Source organism: Protopterus annectens, chromosome 16.part0, assembly GCF_019279795.1.
Source record: "Protopterus annectens isolate FY-2018-M chromosome 16.part0, PAN1.0, whole genome shotgun sequence".
NCBI classification, from domain to species: domain Eukaryota; kingdom Metazoa; phylum Chordata; order Ceratodontiformes; family Protopteridae; genus Protopterus; species Protopterus annectens.
The window spans coordinates 26,241,976-26,259,200 of NC_056750.1; the positions used below are offsets into that span (position 1 = coordinate 26,241,976).

General features: G+C 38.9%; 1 protein-coding gene across 1 annotated transcript in view; it reads left to right on the top strand.

Annotated features, from left to right (window-relative positions):
* Positions 1 to 17,225, top strand: part of NTNG2 (netrin G2) — a 1,345,571-nt gene that overhangs the window by 834,348 nt on the left and 493,998 nt on the right. The window contains exon 4 of the mRNA XM_044058624.1: positions 16,232 to 16,404. Within this exon, the coding sequence (XP_043914559.1) occupies positions 16,232 to 16,404 (173 nt within the window). The remainder of the gene's footprint in view (positions 1 to 16,231; positions 16,405 to 17,225) is intronic.

Genomic DNA, 17,225 nt, shown 5'->3' on the forward strand with positions numbered 1-17,225 from the left:
CAGGGATTCTAGGGCACTGGGTAGATGGGGAAAAAAGGTTTACACATCTGCTACCTTGGCTATAAGGGCCTTAAACTGTCAGTTTCATATGCTCAAATATCAGCAACATGTCATGGCATTGCTTAAACAGAAAATGTTGTTAAACTCTGAATGTGCAGAAAACAAGATAATGCAGGATTTATTGCATGCAGCTGAACAAGTTGGAAAGCATACTTTGCAATGTGGTTTTGATTCTTTGGAGGCCTCCTGCAGGGCCGCAGTTACAGGTTTTTTCCAGCATTGATGCAACTATGGCTAAACTTCTTGTGACAAAAAGAAAAAAAATCATAAGGGATGTTCAGGACTATGCCGCAAATAAAGCATATCCTTGTCCTCCATTCAATGCAAATAGTTCTAACTTTACATCTAACAACTATGCACTACCTAATGAACTGAATGAGGATGATGAATGTAACCCTCCTTCTAATACAGACAATATTAACATTCATGAAGTTCAACCTGTACGTAGGAGTGAAAGGCTGAATAACACTAATAATAATAGAAATAATAACACCAATTTCGCACATCAAGGACCAACTAGTAACAACAACCAGTCGGGGCCAAATCATCCACAGGATTTTCAGATGAATCAGGGTGGCAGGAACAACAACCACAAGGGGATCAGGAATCAGGGCCAGAAACAGAGCAAACGGAACCAGCGGAGGAGATGACAAGCCCATCCCAGTATATGCCCCAAATTCTTACCAGCCACAAAGGGGACTTCAAGATTTATAATTATACCACCCTGGAGGTTTCTGAAGCGATGATTGTTTTTTTTTCCACAGGGTTGTCCTTTGTCCCAGACAGAGATATGGACATTGTCAGGACAATTATGGACCTAAAACTATTTGTACATAGGCTCAATTGGCAGGTTTGTATGGGGGGGTATGCCATCTTTAACTAATACAGTAAGGGTGTCTAGTCTATTTTATCCCCCACTACATACAATTCTTAATACCTTTGAAAAAATCTGTGAAATGGATCTGCGAGCCATATGTAAAGACAATAATCTTAGAAGGAATAAAAAGTCCAATATTACAGAGCAAGAAAGCGAGCTGATTAACTTAGTATGGGACTGTGGGATTAGGGTCATAAAACCTGATAAAGGGGGTGGTCTTGTTTTTATGGACCAAAAAGCATATGTGTCATGTATGGATAAATATTTACAAACTGGAGCATACATTCCAGCCAGTATTAATGAAATTAATATGGCATATAAGAAAATTAACATAATACTGGATGATCTTTTTCTGGAAGGAACCATTGATTTGGATACATATCAGTATCTAACAATGAATGCCCCCAAAATACCAGCACTTTTTGGATCCCCAAAAATTCATAAAAGTTATTATGACCCCTTTAGGCCAGTTGTCGATGGGAGAGGTTCTATCACATATGGATGTGCTAAATATGTGGACAGTATCTTGAGGCCGCTGATTGAGCAGGAAGCTCAAATATGTAAGGACTCATGGAGTTTCTTAGAAAATATTAATAAAAATATTGTAATGACTCCTGTTTCCTTACTATTGATGTTAAGGACCTCTATACGGTCATCCCTCAGACTCTTGGCCTAGAATGGATCAGAGATTTCATGACACTTAAATGCATTGATGAGAAAACTATTTATTTAGTTGAGATATTACTTGAAATTGTTCTGAAAAACAATTATATGATCTTTGATGGATGTTTTTCCTACAAAAACCCGGCGTAGCCATGGGCTCCCCCTGTGGGGGTAGCTTTGCAAATTGCAACATGGCATATTGGGAGAGAACCTTACTCTTCAAAAATGACCTTTTCATAGATAACGTAGCCTGGTATACCCATTACCAGGACGATATGTTCATATTATGGAAAGGGTCAAAAGCTTTGATTCCTGCTTTTATGGATAGTATACAATCTATGACTGACTTCTTTGAGTTTACGTATAATGTAGAAGAAGTGGCTATTAATTATTTGGATGTTAACCTACTTAAAGACATCACTAATTGTAGGTATAAGAGCATTATATATAGAAAGCCTTCCTATTCTAACTCCTTTCTTCATTTCTCCAGTAGCCATCCGTTTCATCAAAAGAAAGCGGTTGTTAAAGGACAGCTGGTTAGACCGGCTAGGATGGTTACTGATGATGATGACTTTCAGGCTGAATGCTCTCTCTCCTGAAGACTATGTTTACTTGTAGAGGCTACCCTGAGCATTTGATTGATTCTATTTGCCTAGAAGTGAGTAATAAGAGGCATGAAGGCCATTTTAAGCCCTTGCTGGCTAACAACCTATCCCTTACGCTCAATACTGTAGAGCCAACTAACAACATGATTCCTAATAATTCAGAACCGGATTACAGAGTTAGTTTTCTCTGTACTTATTCTCTGGACCATCACAAAATGAAAGAGATTTTATATAAGAATTGGGCAATTATCTCTGAGGACAAGGGTTTGTTAAAACTTCTGGGTGTAAAACCAAAAATCATTTTTAGAAGAGGGGCAAATTTAAAATCTATTTTAGAAATGAAGACAAAGTCTAAACCTTGTGGTAACCCTGGCATGTTCAAATGTGGTGCATGCCACCAATGTAGACTGATTTGTGTTGACAATAAAATTAAAATAAAAAATAATATTATTTCGCTTATCTTTTACCTTGTTATGGAATAAAGAAGATTTTTTGCAACTACTGGACTTCTCGTAGTGTATTCCTGGATATACCAAAGTTCAAGATGTTGACTTTGCAGCAGCTTCTGCCCATGCTGGGCAAGAATGCTTGGCTCGTGATTTTAGACCTAAAAGATGCATACCTGCATGTCCCAATCAGACAATCATGCAGAAGATACCTCAGATTCAAGGCTGGCTCAATGCATTACCAATTCTCTACACTGCCCTTTGGCTTATCTACTGTGCCCAGGGTCTTTACAAAGTGCCTAGCACCAGTAATTACATTCTGCAAACAAAGAGGAATACAAATATATCCTTACTTGGATGACTATCTAATTCAAGCAGAGAACAATGACATTCTTCTACAGCATCTGGCGTTTGTGAAAAGGCTTCTATCATGCCTAGGGTACACAGTCAACGAAAATAAATCAAACCTAGTACCCTCTCAAGAGATAATATTCCTGGGTGCAAGATTAACTACAACTGCCCAGATGGCTTATCTCATGCCAGACAAACAAAGGCAACTGACTACCTATTTCAAAATGTTGGCAACAAAGGCCCAGTTATCTGCAAGAAAAATTCTGCAGGCTTTGGGCTTCATGGCATCCTGCATCCTACTTATTCCATACGCAAGACTGCATATGAGGAAACTTCAATAGTACCTAAAAAGTGTTTGGACTCAACATTGCCTCAGCCTGGAAACAATGATTACTCTCATTCCCTGCCTGCAACAGGAGTTTCGATGGTGGGCAAAAGCTTGTCATCAGAACAAGGGACAGCCATTCACATTACCCCCAGCCAGGCAGACACTAGCAACGGATGCTTCAGATTATTGCTGGGGGCCCACATGGCAGGAAGATGCATTCAGGGCACATGGTCCTCAAACCAAATGCATCTACATATCAAACAAAAGGAGATGCTGGCTGTTCAAAATGCCCTGACAGCCTTCAAGGACCTACTTCATCCAGGACAACTATTGATAAAGACAGACAACACCACGGTCGTGTGGTATATAAACAAGCAGGAAGGCACACATTCTTACCCCCTTTGCAGACTAACCATGACTTTGTGGGGCACAGCATTGACTTACCAAGTACATATGCAGGCACAATTCCTACCAGGAAAGGAAAACACTCTGGCAGACGGGATAAGCAGAAACTTCATGGATCCCCACAAGTGGCAGCTGGATCCACAAGTCTTCAGCATGATAACAAGGAAATGGGGATGCCCGGACATAGATCTATTTGCCTCCCCTCACAACTACCAACTAAAAAGATTCTGCACAAGGACTTATCACAGACAAGCATTGAAAGTGGACGCCCTGTCTTTCAGCTGGAAAAACCTATCAGTATACGCCTTTCCTCCACTGCCTCTCCTCCCCAAGGTGCTCCTAAAGGTCAGACAGGAGAAGTCAAAGATGATACTGATTGCCCCAGACTGGCCACGCCAGTACTGGTATCCAATCCTAAGGAACTTGTCTCAATGCCCAGCTTGGACCTTGCCTCAAATACCTCATCTACTGTCCCAGAAAAACAATCAGATCCTGCAAAGCCAACTCAGTACTTTAAACACGTGAAAGAAAACAAAAGCTGGATAAACACCTGGTATACACCTCAAGCGAAAAAAAAATGAAAAGACCAATGGTTAGACCAGAGCTGAAGATAAAAATGGAATAATCCACGTCACCTGACTTAGATCATGAAAGCGCTTACTCTTGTTTAATAAAGTGGTGTGAAACTGCAAGTGAACCGTTTCCTACCTTGACTACTACATCTCAGTTACAACTTCTGGTTTTATAAAGGGCACTACTGTAAAGCTGCAAGTGATTTATTTCCTGACGTGGATTATTCCATTTTTATCTTCAGCTGTGGTCTAACTCAGTACTTTAAACCTGGCAACATGGCGGATAATGTAGTCATACAAAACACACCTCTCAGTAAAGCTGTGTTGGATGTCATTTTGGAAGCCAGGAGGCCTAGTACTAGAAAATCTTATGCTGGAAAATGGAAGAGATTCTGTGCTTGGAACCAGGCACAAGGAACTGATACAGCTGTTCCAAATATTCCTTAGATTTTGCAATACTTAACTGAGATGCTGGACAAAGGCCGATCTTTCTCATCAATTAAAATCCATGCCTCTGCCATTTTGGCTCACTACAATACAGAGCCACCACTCTTTTCTCATCCTTTATTAAGGCAGTACCTCAGAGGAGCCAAAAACTTAAGGCCTCCAAGGAGAATGCCAATACCTGCATGGGACCTCAATTATGTCTTGGAAAAACTCACCCTGCCTCCTTTCGAGTCAGCCGCTACTGCTGACATAAAGTTTTTATCTTGGAAAACAGCTCTGCTCCTAGCAGTAACTTCTGCAAGACAAGTTTCAGAGCTACAAGCACTCATGACTGTGGAACCTTTTATCCAGACAGGGTCTCTCTGAGCACTAACCCAACATTTATGCCTAAGGTGGTGTCCAGTGTGGCTCTTAACCAAACTATTCATCTGCCAACTTTTTATCCAAATCCACAGAACAAGGGGGAGAGAATTCTGCATTCTTTGGACGTAGACAGACAACTTAGATTCTACTTGGACAGAACCAAAGTTTTCAGGAAGACAGAGCAATTACTAGTGGCATATACTGCAGTAACACAAGGAAAGGCTATCTCAAAGTAGACTATTTCAAACTGGATAGGACACTGCATTCTTTACTGCTATTTACACCATGGCAAGCCAGTGCCTAAGGGCATTAGGCCACATTCAACCAGAGTTGCAGCCACTTCAGCAGCCTTTCTCAGGGAAGTACCAAAGACATATTAGAGGCTGTTACTTGGAGTACAGTGCACACCTTTACAAAGCACTATCATCTGCCACTCTACTCTAAATCCAGGGCAGGCTTTGCCACTGCAGTTCTGCAGGGCCTCATAGCCGCTCCTAATGCTGTTTAGCTCCAGCCTCCCAACCATAGCTTTAGGACTCTACCCAAATGTAATGACTGCAACAGTGAAACACGAAGAACATAGTACAGTTGTGTACACTTACCATAAATGTAAATGTTCGAGTGTATTCACTGTTGCAGTCCAGGTTACCCACCCGCCATCCCCCTTTTTTCTGCTGGAACTTTTCTTTCCTTCTCTGATTTATACAACCTATGTGGTGTATTTGCTTGTAGATGAAGGTAAAGTTTATATTTGTGTATGTATTGTTTTATATATATATATATATATATATATATATATATATATATATATACATTTTGGCTACCCTTTTAGGGGGCACCTGACATCTGGGGCAAGAAAAACTGAAGAAAATGGCATCGGCTGCTTCTTTTATACCCCTGCCGCACTGACGTCAGGGAAGGGGTGACAGCAGCTGATGCAGGACCCAAGACTTTGGAATTCAGGCCGACTGAGGACAACCTGCTAGCAGGATTACCCCAAATGTGATGACTGCAACAGTGAATACACTCGAACATCTACATTTATGGTAAGTGTACACAACTGTACTTTCCCTTAAAACCTCTATTAAAAGTGCAGAGGCTGAGGAAGAAGACTCTGATTGACTAAACCTGTGTTTAAATTTGATGAGCTAAGTTTAGTATAACAGGATCTGATGAAGGCATTCTTGCCGAAAGCATTTGAGTTACTTTAAGCTGACTGTGTTTTTATTTTGCTTACACTTGTTGATTTTTCAGTAATAAATAATTTGAAACCTCTCCATGGTGGACATGCTTTGCTTTGTTTCTGCTGTATATTCATAATACTCAGTTATTTATTACAGAGCTATTTTTACGTTTCTGGCCATATTAAGTGTGGGAAAAATGTAAATGAAGTTTCAGCATAAATGAAAGCACTATTTGAAGTGTTATATTTCCATAATAATGTGCTCATAGAGTTCACCAGTTATGATGCCGTAAAAATCATTAAAATCACAGTGAAGGTGCTAGTGAGACGCTAGACTACAATAGCACATACTTTTTTGGTATCTGTCTGTAATTACCGAAAATAATGTGCTATGCTGATTGCTTCAGAATTACTTTAATCACAGGATACTAATAAAAGTTAAACACTTTGATTTATTTAATTTGGCTTTGCATAGTTCACTTTTGCTGGGGGAAGACACTGGTAAAAGGCCAATATAAACGCTTCTTCATTTGCATCAGAGCAGGCAATATTTTATCAAATCATCTAAAAAGTGTAATGTTCCACTGTGCACCAATAATGTCCATCTCAGCCCAGCGAGCTCAGTAACAAAACGTTGTGCAGCACTGTATAACTGAATCTATGAATCAGATTTATGTGGTAATGGGCTGAGCTGATCAGTGTAATGTAAACAACATACTGAATGCAAAACATTGTTTGTTTCTCACCAAAGAAAAGTAAATGACGCAGGAATAATACTTATTTTCAATAAGATATATGATGATATTATTTCTTTCAATAACATTCTGATGACATCTTTTGTTTTCTGCTTCCTACACAATAAGCAGAAGCATGCAAAATGTATCCCCAAAGAAAGCTAAAAAGTTCATTGTGCAAGGAGAAGCATCTACTTAGCACAGGTCCAATTTAGTGGTTTTGTGTGTGCATTTTAAATGATGCGAATCATTAATGAAAAGGGAAGTTGTGATGCTAGATGCACCACCTGGGTATTGCATGTCTTTGTGATGAATAAAAACAAACTGCAAATCCTTCATGGTTAAGACGTTTAATACTGTTAGCAGTACTTTGTTTCTTTGAGGGCTGTTTCTGTGCATTGATATGTTGCTGAAATTAGCATACGAACATTAAAATACAGTCAGAGGTTAAAGAACCATGGGGTTGATGTGTAAATACCGCAGCTGGCAAGTCCTGTCACTAAAGAGGACTGGAAGAAAAATGTTCTAATTAGGGGCCTTAGAGAAGGAAACAGAAAGTGGCTATTTTATGAGAAGATTAATTTCACCAGAAGTCCCATCTGTGCCGGAATTGCACAAATCTACTTGAAGCTGTTAACTATAACAAGGTACACAGTTATTACGTACTTGAATAAATCATAATAAGATTGCATGAGGAAAGACCTTGTATGTGGTGGTCTGCTCTGTCAGTTGACTAAATTGTTGCTGCTTGTTATTTTCTTTATATACAAAGCAAATCTCACAGCATACAATTCTCAAAGCACTGTTTTATTTTAGTATTTGCGTGATCAATGTGAACGCTCTGCTGCTAACATATTTTGATATGGCATTTTAGAGTGTGATTAAGTAATATCAGTTGAAGCACATCTATGTGGGCTGAATTAATCTCACAGAGTTCTTTCATAAGTCAAGGTAAATATGGAAAAATAGCAAAAGTAAATATATTTTTTATTTATGTGCAAAGTGAAATTAGCTCATCGATGTACAGTGATCTGCTGAAGATTTCCTATAAACTGTTTTCTAGAATAGTAAAGATAATTCATTAATGATCTGAACACTCCACACACATTTAAAATGCACACACAAGCGCACTCACATGCACATACCATACTCACATGCAAGTTCACACACACACACACACACACACACACACACACACACACACACACATACACAACATACACGCGGCTAAAACATTAAGTGCTTTAACGTAGCAGTTTCCTCACAGAAATGTATGCAGTTGTAATCAATTCACCATTAGATGCTTTCTCATTAGAGCATGTCATCATACAACTACTACACAACAGGGCAACAATTTGTTATTAAGACGTAATAAAATCATGGAATTAATGTTTCTCACATTTTAGCTCTGTGCATATTACCCCTCCTGCTGTGGTAAAACATTTATAAACTAAGAGCAATGTGTCTGTGTGATAGTACTAAATGATGCTTTAATGCACTGCTGTGCATTACTATAATGGCAGAGTTGTCATTGTCACAGTGTCATGAGACATAGCACAGAACTATAACCCATAATCTTACATTTCTTTGTCTTATAGGCCAGTCCTAAACTGAATTAGAACCATTGTTTTTCCAATTATTATCTTTATTTTTATTTAAGTAACTTGTATTAAAAACAAAGATATTTTATATTCTTAGACATACACCTCTTTTTCTAGGGGTATATCAGACTAAATTGAGGTGCAGATTATTGAAGCTGTTTTTTTTTTTTGTTTGTTTTTTGCTGCTGTTTTTTTTTGTGACAAATAATTACAGTGTTTCTTAAAGCAAGGTGGAATGTTTTTGTTGAGGTTCATTTTCCATGTGAGGCACCCATACCTCTCAATTGGCCAGATTTTCACAGAATGTCCATATGTTTGCCTCAGAATTTCAGTCTGCTCCACATAAAATTTGTGTTTTTTGGCAAATCAGTGGGATGACCTGAGGAATGAAATCTCTAAATAAAGACATACATTTGAGTTTCAGACTTCATATCCTTTGGAAATACATTTCACACAAATCCTGTTATTCTAGCTACTTTTTAAGTTTAAAAGAGCACTATTTAAAATATTTCCTTATTTTTGGGCGATTTCCCCCCATTATGTCAGGCAGATTTCTTGGGCTAAGAGGTTGACAGGTATGGAGGCACCTTGTGATTGCAGTCTGACACACAACACTGCTCCTTCATCTGAATTATCTTTGTTAAATGTACATTTGTAATATCCTACAATGCAAAGTTATATTTTTGTAGTTCACAGTGTAACATTGTTTATACCCAACACCAACACTACCCCTTTTTACCTTCAGTACTTCCATGGTAAGCTTTCCTCACAGACATATTAATGTTGCATATTTCCCCCTTGTATATTTTCCTAATAGTATTTTTCGCACACTAAGCCCATAACTGTGCTAGTCCAACTGTATGTCCAGCCCACCCTAGGCACCAGTTGCATACTTGTTATGTGCTTATTTATACTCGACTACATTTTTAATAATTTTATTTACTTGTTTTATTTATTTATCCTTTGTTGACCAGATTAATCTCACTAGGCTAGTAGCCTCTTTTCAGGGGAGACCCGAGATAGTATTTAAACTACTGAGGAAATTCGGCCAGGGTATCAGGGAACCTCCCTTACTCTTTTCGATTGGTGCAGTAGGATCTTTTACATCTACCTGAGCTACCACCAACTCAGGCAGGCGGGACCTCAGTTTAATGTCTCATCAGAAGGACAGCACACTGTTATTCCTTGCTTATCTCTTCCCTCAAATTGTTGTTCTGCTTCACAAATTTTGCACAAAAAGGCTACAGATTATTAATTTTATCCCCATTGCACCCATCACAAATCTTCAATATTCCTAGCCCAGCTGAATGCCATACTACTGGGATACCAAACCCTTACCTGACACATACTGGCCTGTGATGGCTGACACTGTCTTTCTCTCTGATTCATCCTCACTCTCATTCATACTACTTTTTCCTGTTATTTTCAGCCTTTTCATGTTATGTCCTCCCAGTGCGATGTTCTATCTAGACTCCATATAATTCTACTTATCTACACCCCAGACTTGCACATGTTGACTTACCCTTTCTAAATGTTCAGCCCTGTATACATTATCATAGGTTCATAGGTAGATACTAGGCTATCTGCCCTAGGGCATTTACAAGCCTAGCCAGAGTGTGTTTGGCTTTTGCCACCCTTTTAGATTTGATGACTGTGCCCCAGTATAGTAGGTCACAAAAGATAGCCCATCATGCATTTTTCCACTTTCAGTCAGTAATTTCTTGTTCTGGCAGTATGTTTGCTCCCATTTTTTGCATTAATGCCACTTCAGTCCTTTCACTAATACTCTATTTTACTGACATTACGAGAAGGGTTGAGTGTAACAAAAGAAATAATACAGGCTCTTTTTATGTGCTAGAAATATTGGCATTCATTTGTCAATTTCAAAGGAAAAAATACACTTTGTGTTGTCATAACTAGTAAAATAGCATCTCACTGAGGAGCATTATATGAAAAATAAGAGTAAGCCAGACTGTGTGCTATTTTGAGAAGCTGATATTGTCTGCTAGAAAAATGGAGCATATTTATAGTGAAGCTGCAGGTCAATGAAGGAAAGAGGCGTCATTCCTTTAACAAGAAAGAAATGCAGACTGGGTAATTGGTTTCAAGTATGCACTTGTGCATTTCTTTGGGTAAGCCAAGTGCAACATAGCAGATGTTGTTAGAGGAAGCATCCAGAGTAATCTAAAGCATATCTGTGTGAAGAAGAGATGAACCTAAGCCAGGTCATTTTACTCTGAGACAGTAGTTTGTCCAGACAGAGAGAGAGAGAGAGACTGTAGAACCTGTGGATCTCCTAGTAACAGAGACATTGTAAAGACTGTTGGTAAAGGTCTACCCTTTATTGTTGATCTAGAACCTGGAGTTGCATTTGGGATTATCAGCAGCTGTGCTTGTTCTGTGCATCAGTTTCTGAGCTGAGCATTTGCATTTGCATTTGCATAGCTGAAGGACTGAATTATTTTCATTGTGTCTACTTGTTGTTGAAATATATTATTCTCTCCAAGGCAAAACCAGCCTAACATTTTCTGTTTGGACAAAAAAATACTCATTTTCATGGAACAGTGATGTTTCTGCTGTCTATACCACATTTGTTGGATGCAGTGAGAGTGTGACACAATACTGTGGTTACAGTTTGATCTGTCAGCCTGTCACATTTGAACATAGTAAGGATAATTCCCCTTAGCAAGTAAAGGAACATTACCCCACCCCCCGGATTAACTGCTGATGTCATACAGTTGTAGCATTACATATTGTTATATATTGTTGCCAAACCACATTCTAGAGATGTGCAGAAGTTCTAGTAGGAAATCCCAAGTAGACAATCCCAAACCCTGTTTGGTCACTCAGTAGGCCAGTTCTTGCAGATGATGGCTATTTCTGCTCTGGGTATTACAGCAGTAATCAAATCAGCAGTCTGACTGAGAACTGCTCCAAATAATCACCTGACCAACAAGGAAGCACTCAAAGCCTTTCTGATTACACACAAGTGGACAGCTAACCAAGATGGTCTCAAATGGTCCAACTGGGGTTGTATATTGGCAGCTCAATTCACAGGGGAGCGCCTCCATGTTTTATGGGGATACCTAGTTTGGATTGTAATAACTCTGACAAGGTAAAAAAGAATTCATTAGCAAGGGCGGTAGTCACCTTCAACACTCACATTTTTAAATTCTATGCCTGGATATGTCCTTACCTTAAGGCTTTGCCTTGCAGATTGCATGTGATGATGGCTGTGGGTTTGATTCCTTCTTCGGTTGTGTGTTATGACATTATTGGTAATTTGGGATGGTGGCACGTTTGAGTACAGTACCTACAACATTATTATGAATAAATAAGTAAGAGCTGCATTTTTTCAATTTATCTGCAAATTTCTCTCGCAGACCCTCTTTCTTAATCTGCATAGTCTGATGGCATTACTGTGTGCTTGACTGCAGCCTTCACTGTGATTATACAAGTAGCTGAATGTGTTAAGATTTTGCCTTTCAGAATGCATGTGATGATGGCAGTGGGTTTGATTCTGCTCTTGGATATCTGTTGTGTCATTACTGGTAATTTGGAGTGGGTGATGATAGTCCTTTAAGCAGAGTATGTATAATGTTATCATGCTAAAGATAGCTATGACTTGCATTTTTTCATTGTATCTGTACTTCAACGTCCCCTATCCTGTTTGTCACTATTCTTTGTATTACATACATTTATTTTTTTTATTATTTCATTTCTTTCCATTTATTTTACAATTATCTTCAGCAGAATGCAGGTCTGCAACGTTGCCTCAAGCAAGGTGTGTCATCCCCCACAGTTGGCAACAATACCAGCCTCAGCACTCACAACATCTGCATCCTTGTCTGTCACTGTCACCTTCACACCTGTTACAGCAGCTGCAGGAGGCACACAAGCAGCTCTGCAGCAGATGTGCTGTTATACGCACTGGAAGCAATGCAAGCAGAGGAGACAGTTTTGCCACCCATAAGCAGCTGACAGACATCATGGAGGAGCTTAGATGCCTGCATGAGCCACTTAGAGAACCTCCTCCTATAACTTATTGGGTCACATTTCTGCCCCACAATTGCTTGTCCATCTCATCTAGTGCCCATTAGGGAGGGAGCCCAAGTTGGTAAGTAAGCTCCCACTGGGTCACAGCTGACAGAAATGACAGCTAAATTACCCTATCCTGTCCGCTGGTGCTATCTTCCCTTTTGTACCTAGGCCTGCCCCTGTTTGTTGTCCAGCCCCCAGCCCTCCTCATCACCGTCTTCACACTGTCTGTTGTCTCCTTCTCCTTTGTGCATGCCCCTCCCTCACAGTGTCAACACCTCCACTGTTAGCCTTGCCGATCTTCTATGTTTATTTGTGTTCTCCTGCTACCTAACACAACCCTCCTACCTTCCTCTTATTTCCTTCCCCAACTTAACTTCTCTTCATATATATAAAACTGACACCTGACTACAGCACCTCCACTTCCATCCCACCTTCTCTTCATATATATAAAACTGACACCTGACTACAGCACCTCCACTTCCATCCCACTCACTCCTTAGGTTTTCATCTTAAATTCTACCCGCTGCTTGCTTCCTCGTTTATCATCACTTTCCTATATGTTCATTTCCACTCTTTAATTTGGTTAGAACAGAGATGACCGCACCTGTATAATGACCATTTAAGGCTTCTACATGACATGCCTCTTGTTGCTACTTTGTTCGTGGGATCACTTACAACCTCATGGAGGTGAATACATGAGTGACATTCCTCGCCACCATACCTCAGCACTCAGTAATCTTACATTAGACTCGGCAACAGCCATGATTTTCCCCATTCTTCATTAATAATTACCATTGTGGGCCATTTTAAGTGTAACCACTTTCCCTTTTTGTGCTCGAAGTAACCTATCCTATTTGCTTATAGACTGGTCTTACCCATCCCATGGTCGATTGTTATATATTTCCCCTAATGAGAGTAACTGGATCATAACATAGATAATTTGCAGAGACCCCTGCATGGGCTAAAACATTTAGGAGCTGCATCTGTCCATTAGTAGTACAGGGGACAGTCCTGGGATAAATTTTCTGTTTCCAATCCATAGATCAAAGTTTCACTTGAAAATGGACACTGATGAACTTTGTTTTATGTGGGGAATCTGTTCCACAGCAGCAGTATCCTCTGTGAAATATACATGTCCCTCCAAATCATTCTATTGATGTTGCAGAAGAGGTTTAGATCCCTAGACCAAATATTTCTGATGCTATTAACTTGCTGATGTGCAGTAAATCTATCAGTAAATCCAATCCATCAGTAATGGGTCAGAGGATGACTTTTATGCTAGACATACTTTATTTCTTAGCAGCCTGTAGGATGCTGAGTATAGTGACAGGGCTTTGAGTTGGACCATGTGGGGCATGTTGTTTAGGCCTTGTATCTTTTTAGTAAGATATCTATGGGATTCTGCTTAAAAATCATAAAAAATAACATTGTTATGCACCTCTCTGATGTCAAAGAAGTACATAACAAGTTTTTTATGCACATATTTCATTGGTCACTACAAAAAAAAATGTAAAAGCTAAAACAAATTTGAAAACTGTAAAATACTTGTCTCACAACAAAAGATTCCCTTTTATAATTACAAGAATTATAAGTGAGAATCCTGGAAATATGAATAAAAACAGCAAAAGTAAAAGAGAATATTGAATGATAGCAATTCCTTTTCTCCTTTAAAGTTACTTTTTGAAGAAGGCAAGCCCCACTGTACCAACCATACCCCATTACTTAAGATATACAAACTCTGAGATCACAATACATCAGAGAAAAGGGAATACTCCTATCCATTGCTCTCTGCCACAGTATATATTTTCACACATGCAGTCTCAGTTTTTCAGGTGTCAGAACTTACAGCAGAAGTAGACCAAAGTGTTTAGCAGCTTTTAAAGCTGTTAGCCCATCAGAGGTACACATCATGTGGCCACTGTCTAGCTAGAAGCACAAAGTATTTTACAGCTTTCAAAGTCATAAACTTTTCATGTTGCTGCCTTTTTTCCCTGCAACCAGTAGCACAGCACAGTAGCAAAAACTCCATGTGTTGCTCATACCTTCTTAGGTATGTGTTCTTCTTTTAACTTAGTTTTACGCTCTTTAGATGAATCTCAAGATTCACATCTTGAGATGCAACTTGCCCCACTCTTGGAAGTGAATTTCTTGGCATCCAAGTTTTGAAGACTTAACTTGGTAATGATTGGGGGACGCCACCTCACCATCTTCTATATCATACGTGGAAGAGCTGTAATTCTGGGCAGATGTTAAATGCAGTTTTGGACAGAAATGGAAATGTTGAAACAATAATTTAGTTGTGAAATTAAAAATGTGATGAACTATGTTCCTCAGTAACAGCAGATAGTTCTTAATGAAAAATATAATTGTCATTATAAAACTATCAGTGCTTTCATGGGTGACTATAAACTGTCGTTATACATACTGATATAATGACTGTTTTCCTTTATGAACTGTTAGTCTTTTATTAACTCTACAAAACTAATTATTCTTCAAAGATTAAAAGAAATGTATTTCAAAACGTAATCAGCACATACATTTGTGGCCCTAGATGGATAGATGGATTGAGGGTGCTACTGAAAATGGTCAGGTTCCTGGGGAGTTGTATTACCAGCTCACACTTCCTGTAAGAACATAAGTACTGTGACACAGGCAACAGTGTCCAGACATAACCATGCCAATGTGCATGCAACTATCATCTTTGTCTGTTCTATAGCTCTACATTAACCTTCTGTGCGTCAGCAATCTTACAATTAAAGACAACCTGGAATATTGAAACTGGTATTAAAAAGCAGCACAAGCCTCCTAGGGCTGGATTACCGTGTGTATATGCGCACACACGCGCGCACACACACACACACACACACACACACACACACACACACACACACACACACACACACACACACACACACACACACACACAAATAAATAATTTTAGAGGTGAAAAAATGGCCTCTGAAATTTAACCAAATTGCATAAGGAAGTAGAAAACTATGATTTTCTCTCTGCCTATAAACAAAATAATATGTATTTTGTCAATGTACGTCCCATAAGTGCTGATTAATTTACATAGATATGCCTTCTACTTTTTCACTCTCTAACAATCCTTGTTTAATGCATTATTTTTCTAAAGAAATATAGATTTATTTGTGAAATATCAGTGTCCTATCAAAATGCTATACAATATATATAGAAATGTAGGTCTGTGACTACCAGTGATTGTTTAGAGAGCAAATCAATTCTCCAAATATTAAAATCCATGAAATAATGTAGGAAACAAATTGTCATAGCAAATGTTGTCTGATGTGTTTCTCTTAACATGTGCAGTTTCTTAACCAGGCTAGTCAGACAATGTGCAGATTTACTATTGATAATATTTGAAATGTACCATCGTGGATAGACATCAACTGCTCAGGCAGACTAACAAACGTAGGTTAGACAGCTAACAAATGAATAGAAGAAATGCCTTCTGACATCATTGTCTGTTTTGTTGTTCCCTGGCTCTAGGTGAAGCGTGTTAACAATCGTTGTCTTATTTGCTGTTTTTAACAGGTGTAAATGTAACCTGCACGCCAATGTTTGCTCCTTTAAAGACAATAACTTACAGTGTGAGTGTCAACATAACACCACTGGCCAGGACTGCGGAAAATGCAAGAAGAATTACAGAGCCAAGTCTTGGAGACCAGGGTCATATATTCCCTTACCTAATGGATCCCCAAATGTATGTAAGTACCAAACAGAAGGTCCTAGTGTGTTTAGCTGGAGAAATTCACACACAAGTTCTATAATTATGCAATATATATGCCACTTGTTTTTCTTGCAAAGTTTTTCTCTATTGCATGAGCTTTTACCATCTACATATTGTGGTGTACTGGGATCATTAGCTCAAACAGCATTTACATTTTAAACATTGTGTTTTATTTAGGTTCATAGGTTAGTATTAAGCTAACTGCCCTTGCAAGCCATTTTAAGCCTAGCTAATCGTCCCTTGTGATACTCAAACCCTGAACCTTGTATTTGTAAGGCAAATAACTTAACCATTAGGCCACCCTCCCAACCCTCCCAATTTGTCTCATGCTTCAGGCATAAACCATTTGGTTTTAAGATAAAGTGTGTTCTCTTCATTTGCAAAACTTAGAACAGAATAGCTCACAAAGTTCTTCCTTTGGACTTTTAAATATAGATTCAAAGTAGTTGGTTTTCTTCAAATTCCTACAGCCCCAAACTTTTATAAAAAAAAAAACAACTTCTGAATTCATAATACCAGATGCACAGAAGTTTCTTAATCCTGATAACTGTTTCCTTACAGGTAACTTCAGTGTTATTTCACCGGTACAGGTTACTCACACTTCAGCAGTTTCTTCACATTGGCTTATCCCCATATACTTCTGAACTCACAATCATTAAATCTTTCTCTTCCAGTTTAACCTTCACTTACAGTGGTAATCCCTTCCACTCTATGCTTCTTACCTAAGGCTCTTTCTGTCTCTTCTTAATACTCAACATATGCTGTTTCAACAGACATTTCTGGAAAGGGCCCCTCCCT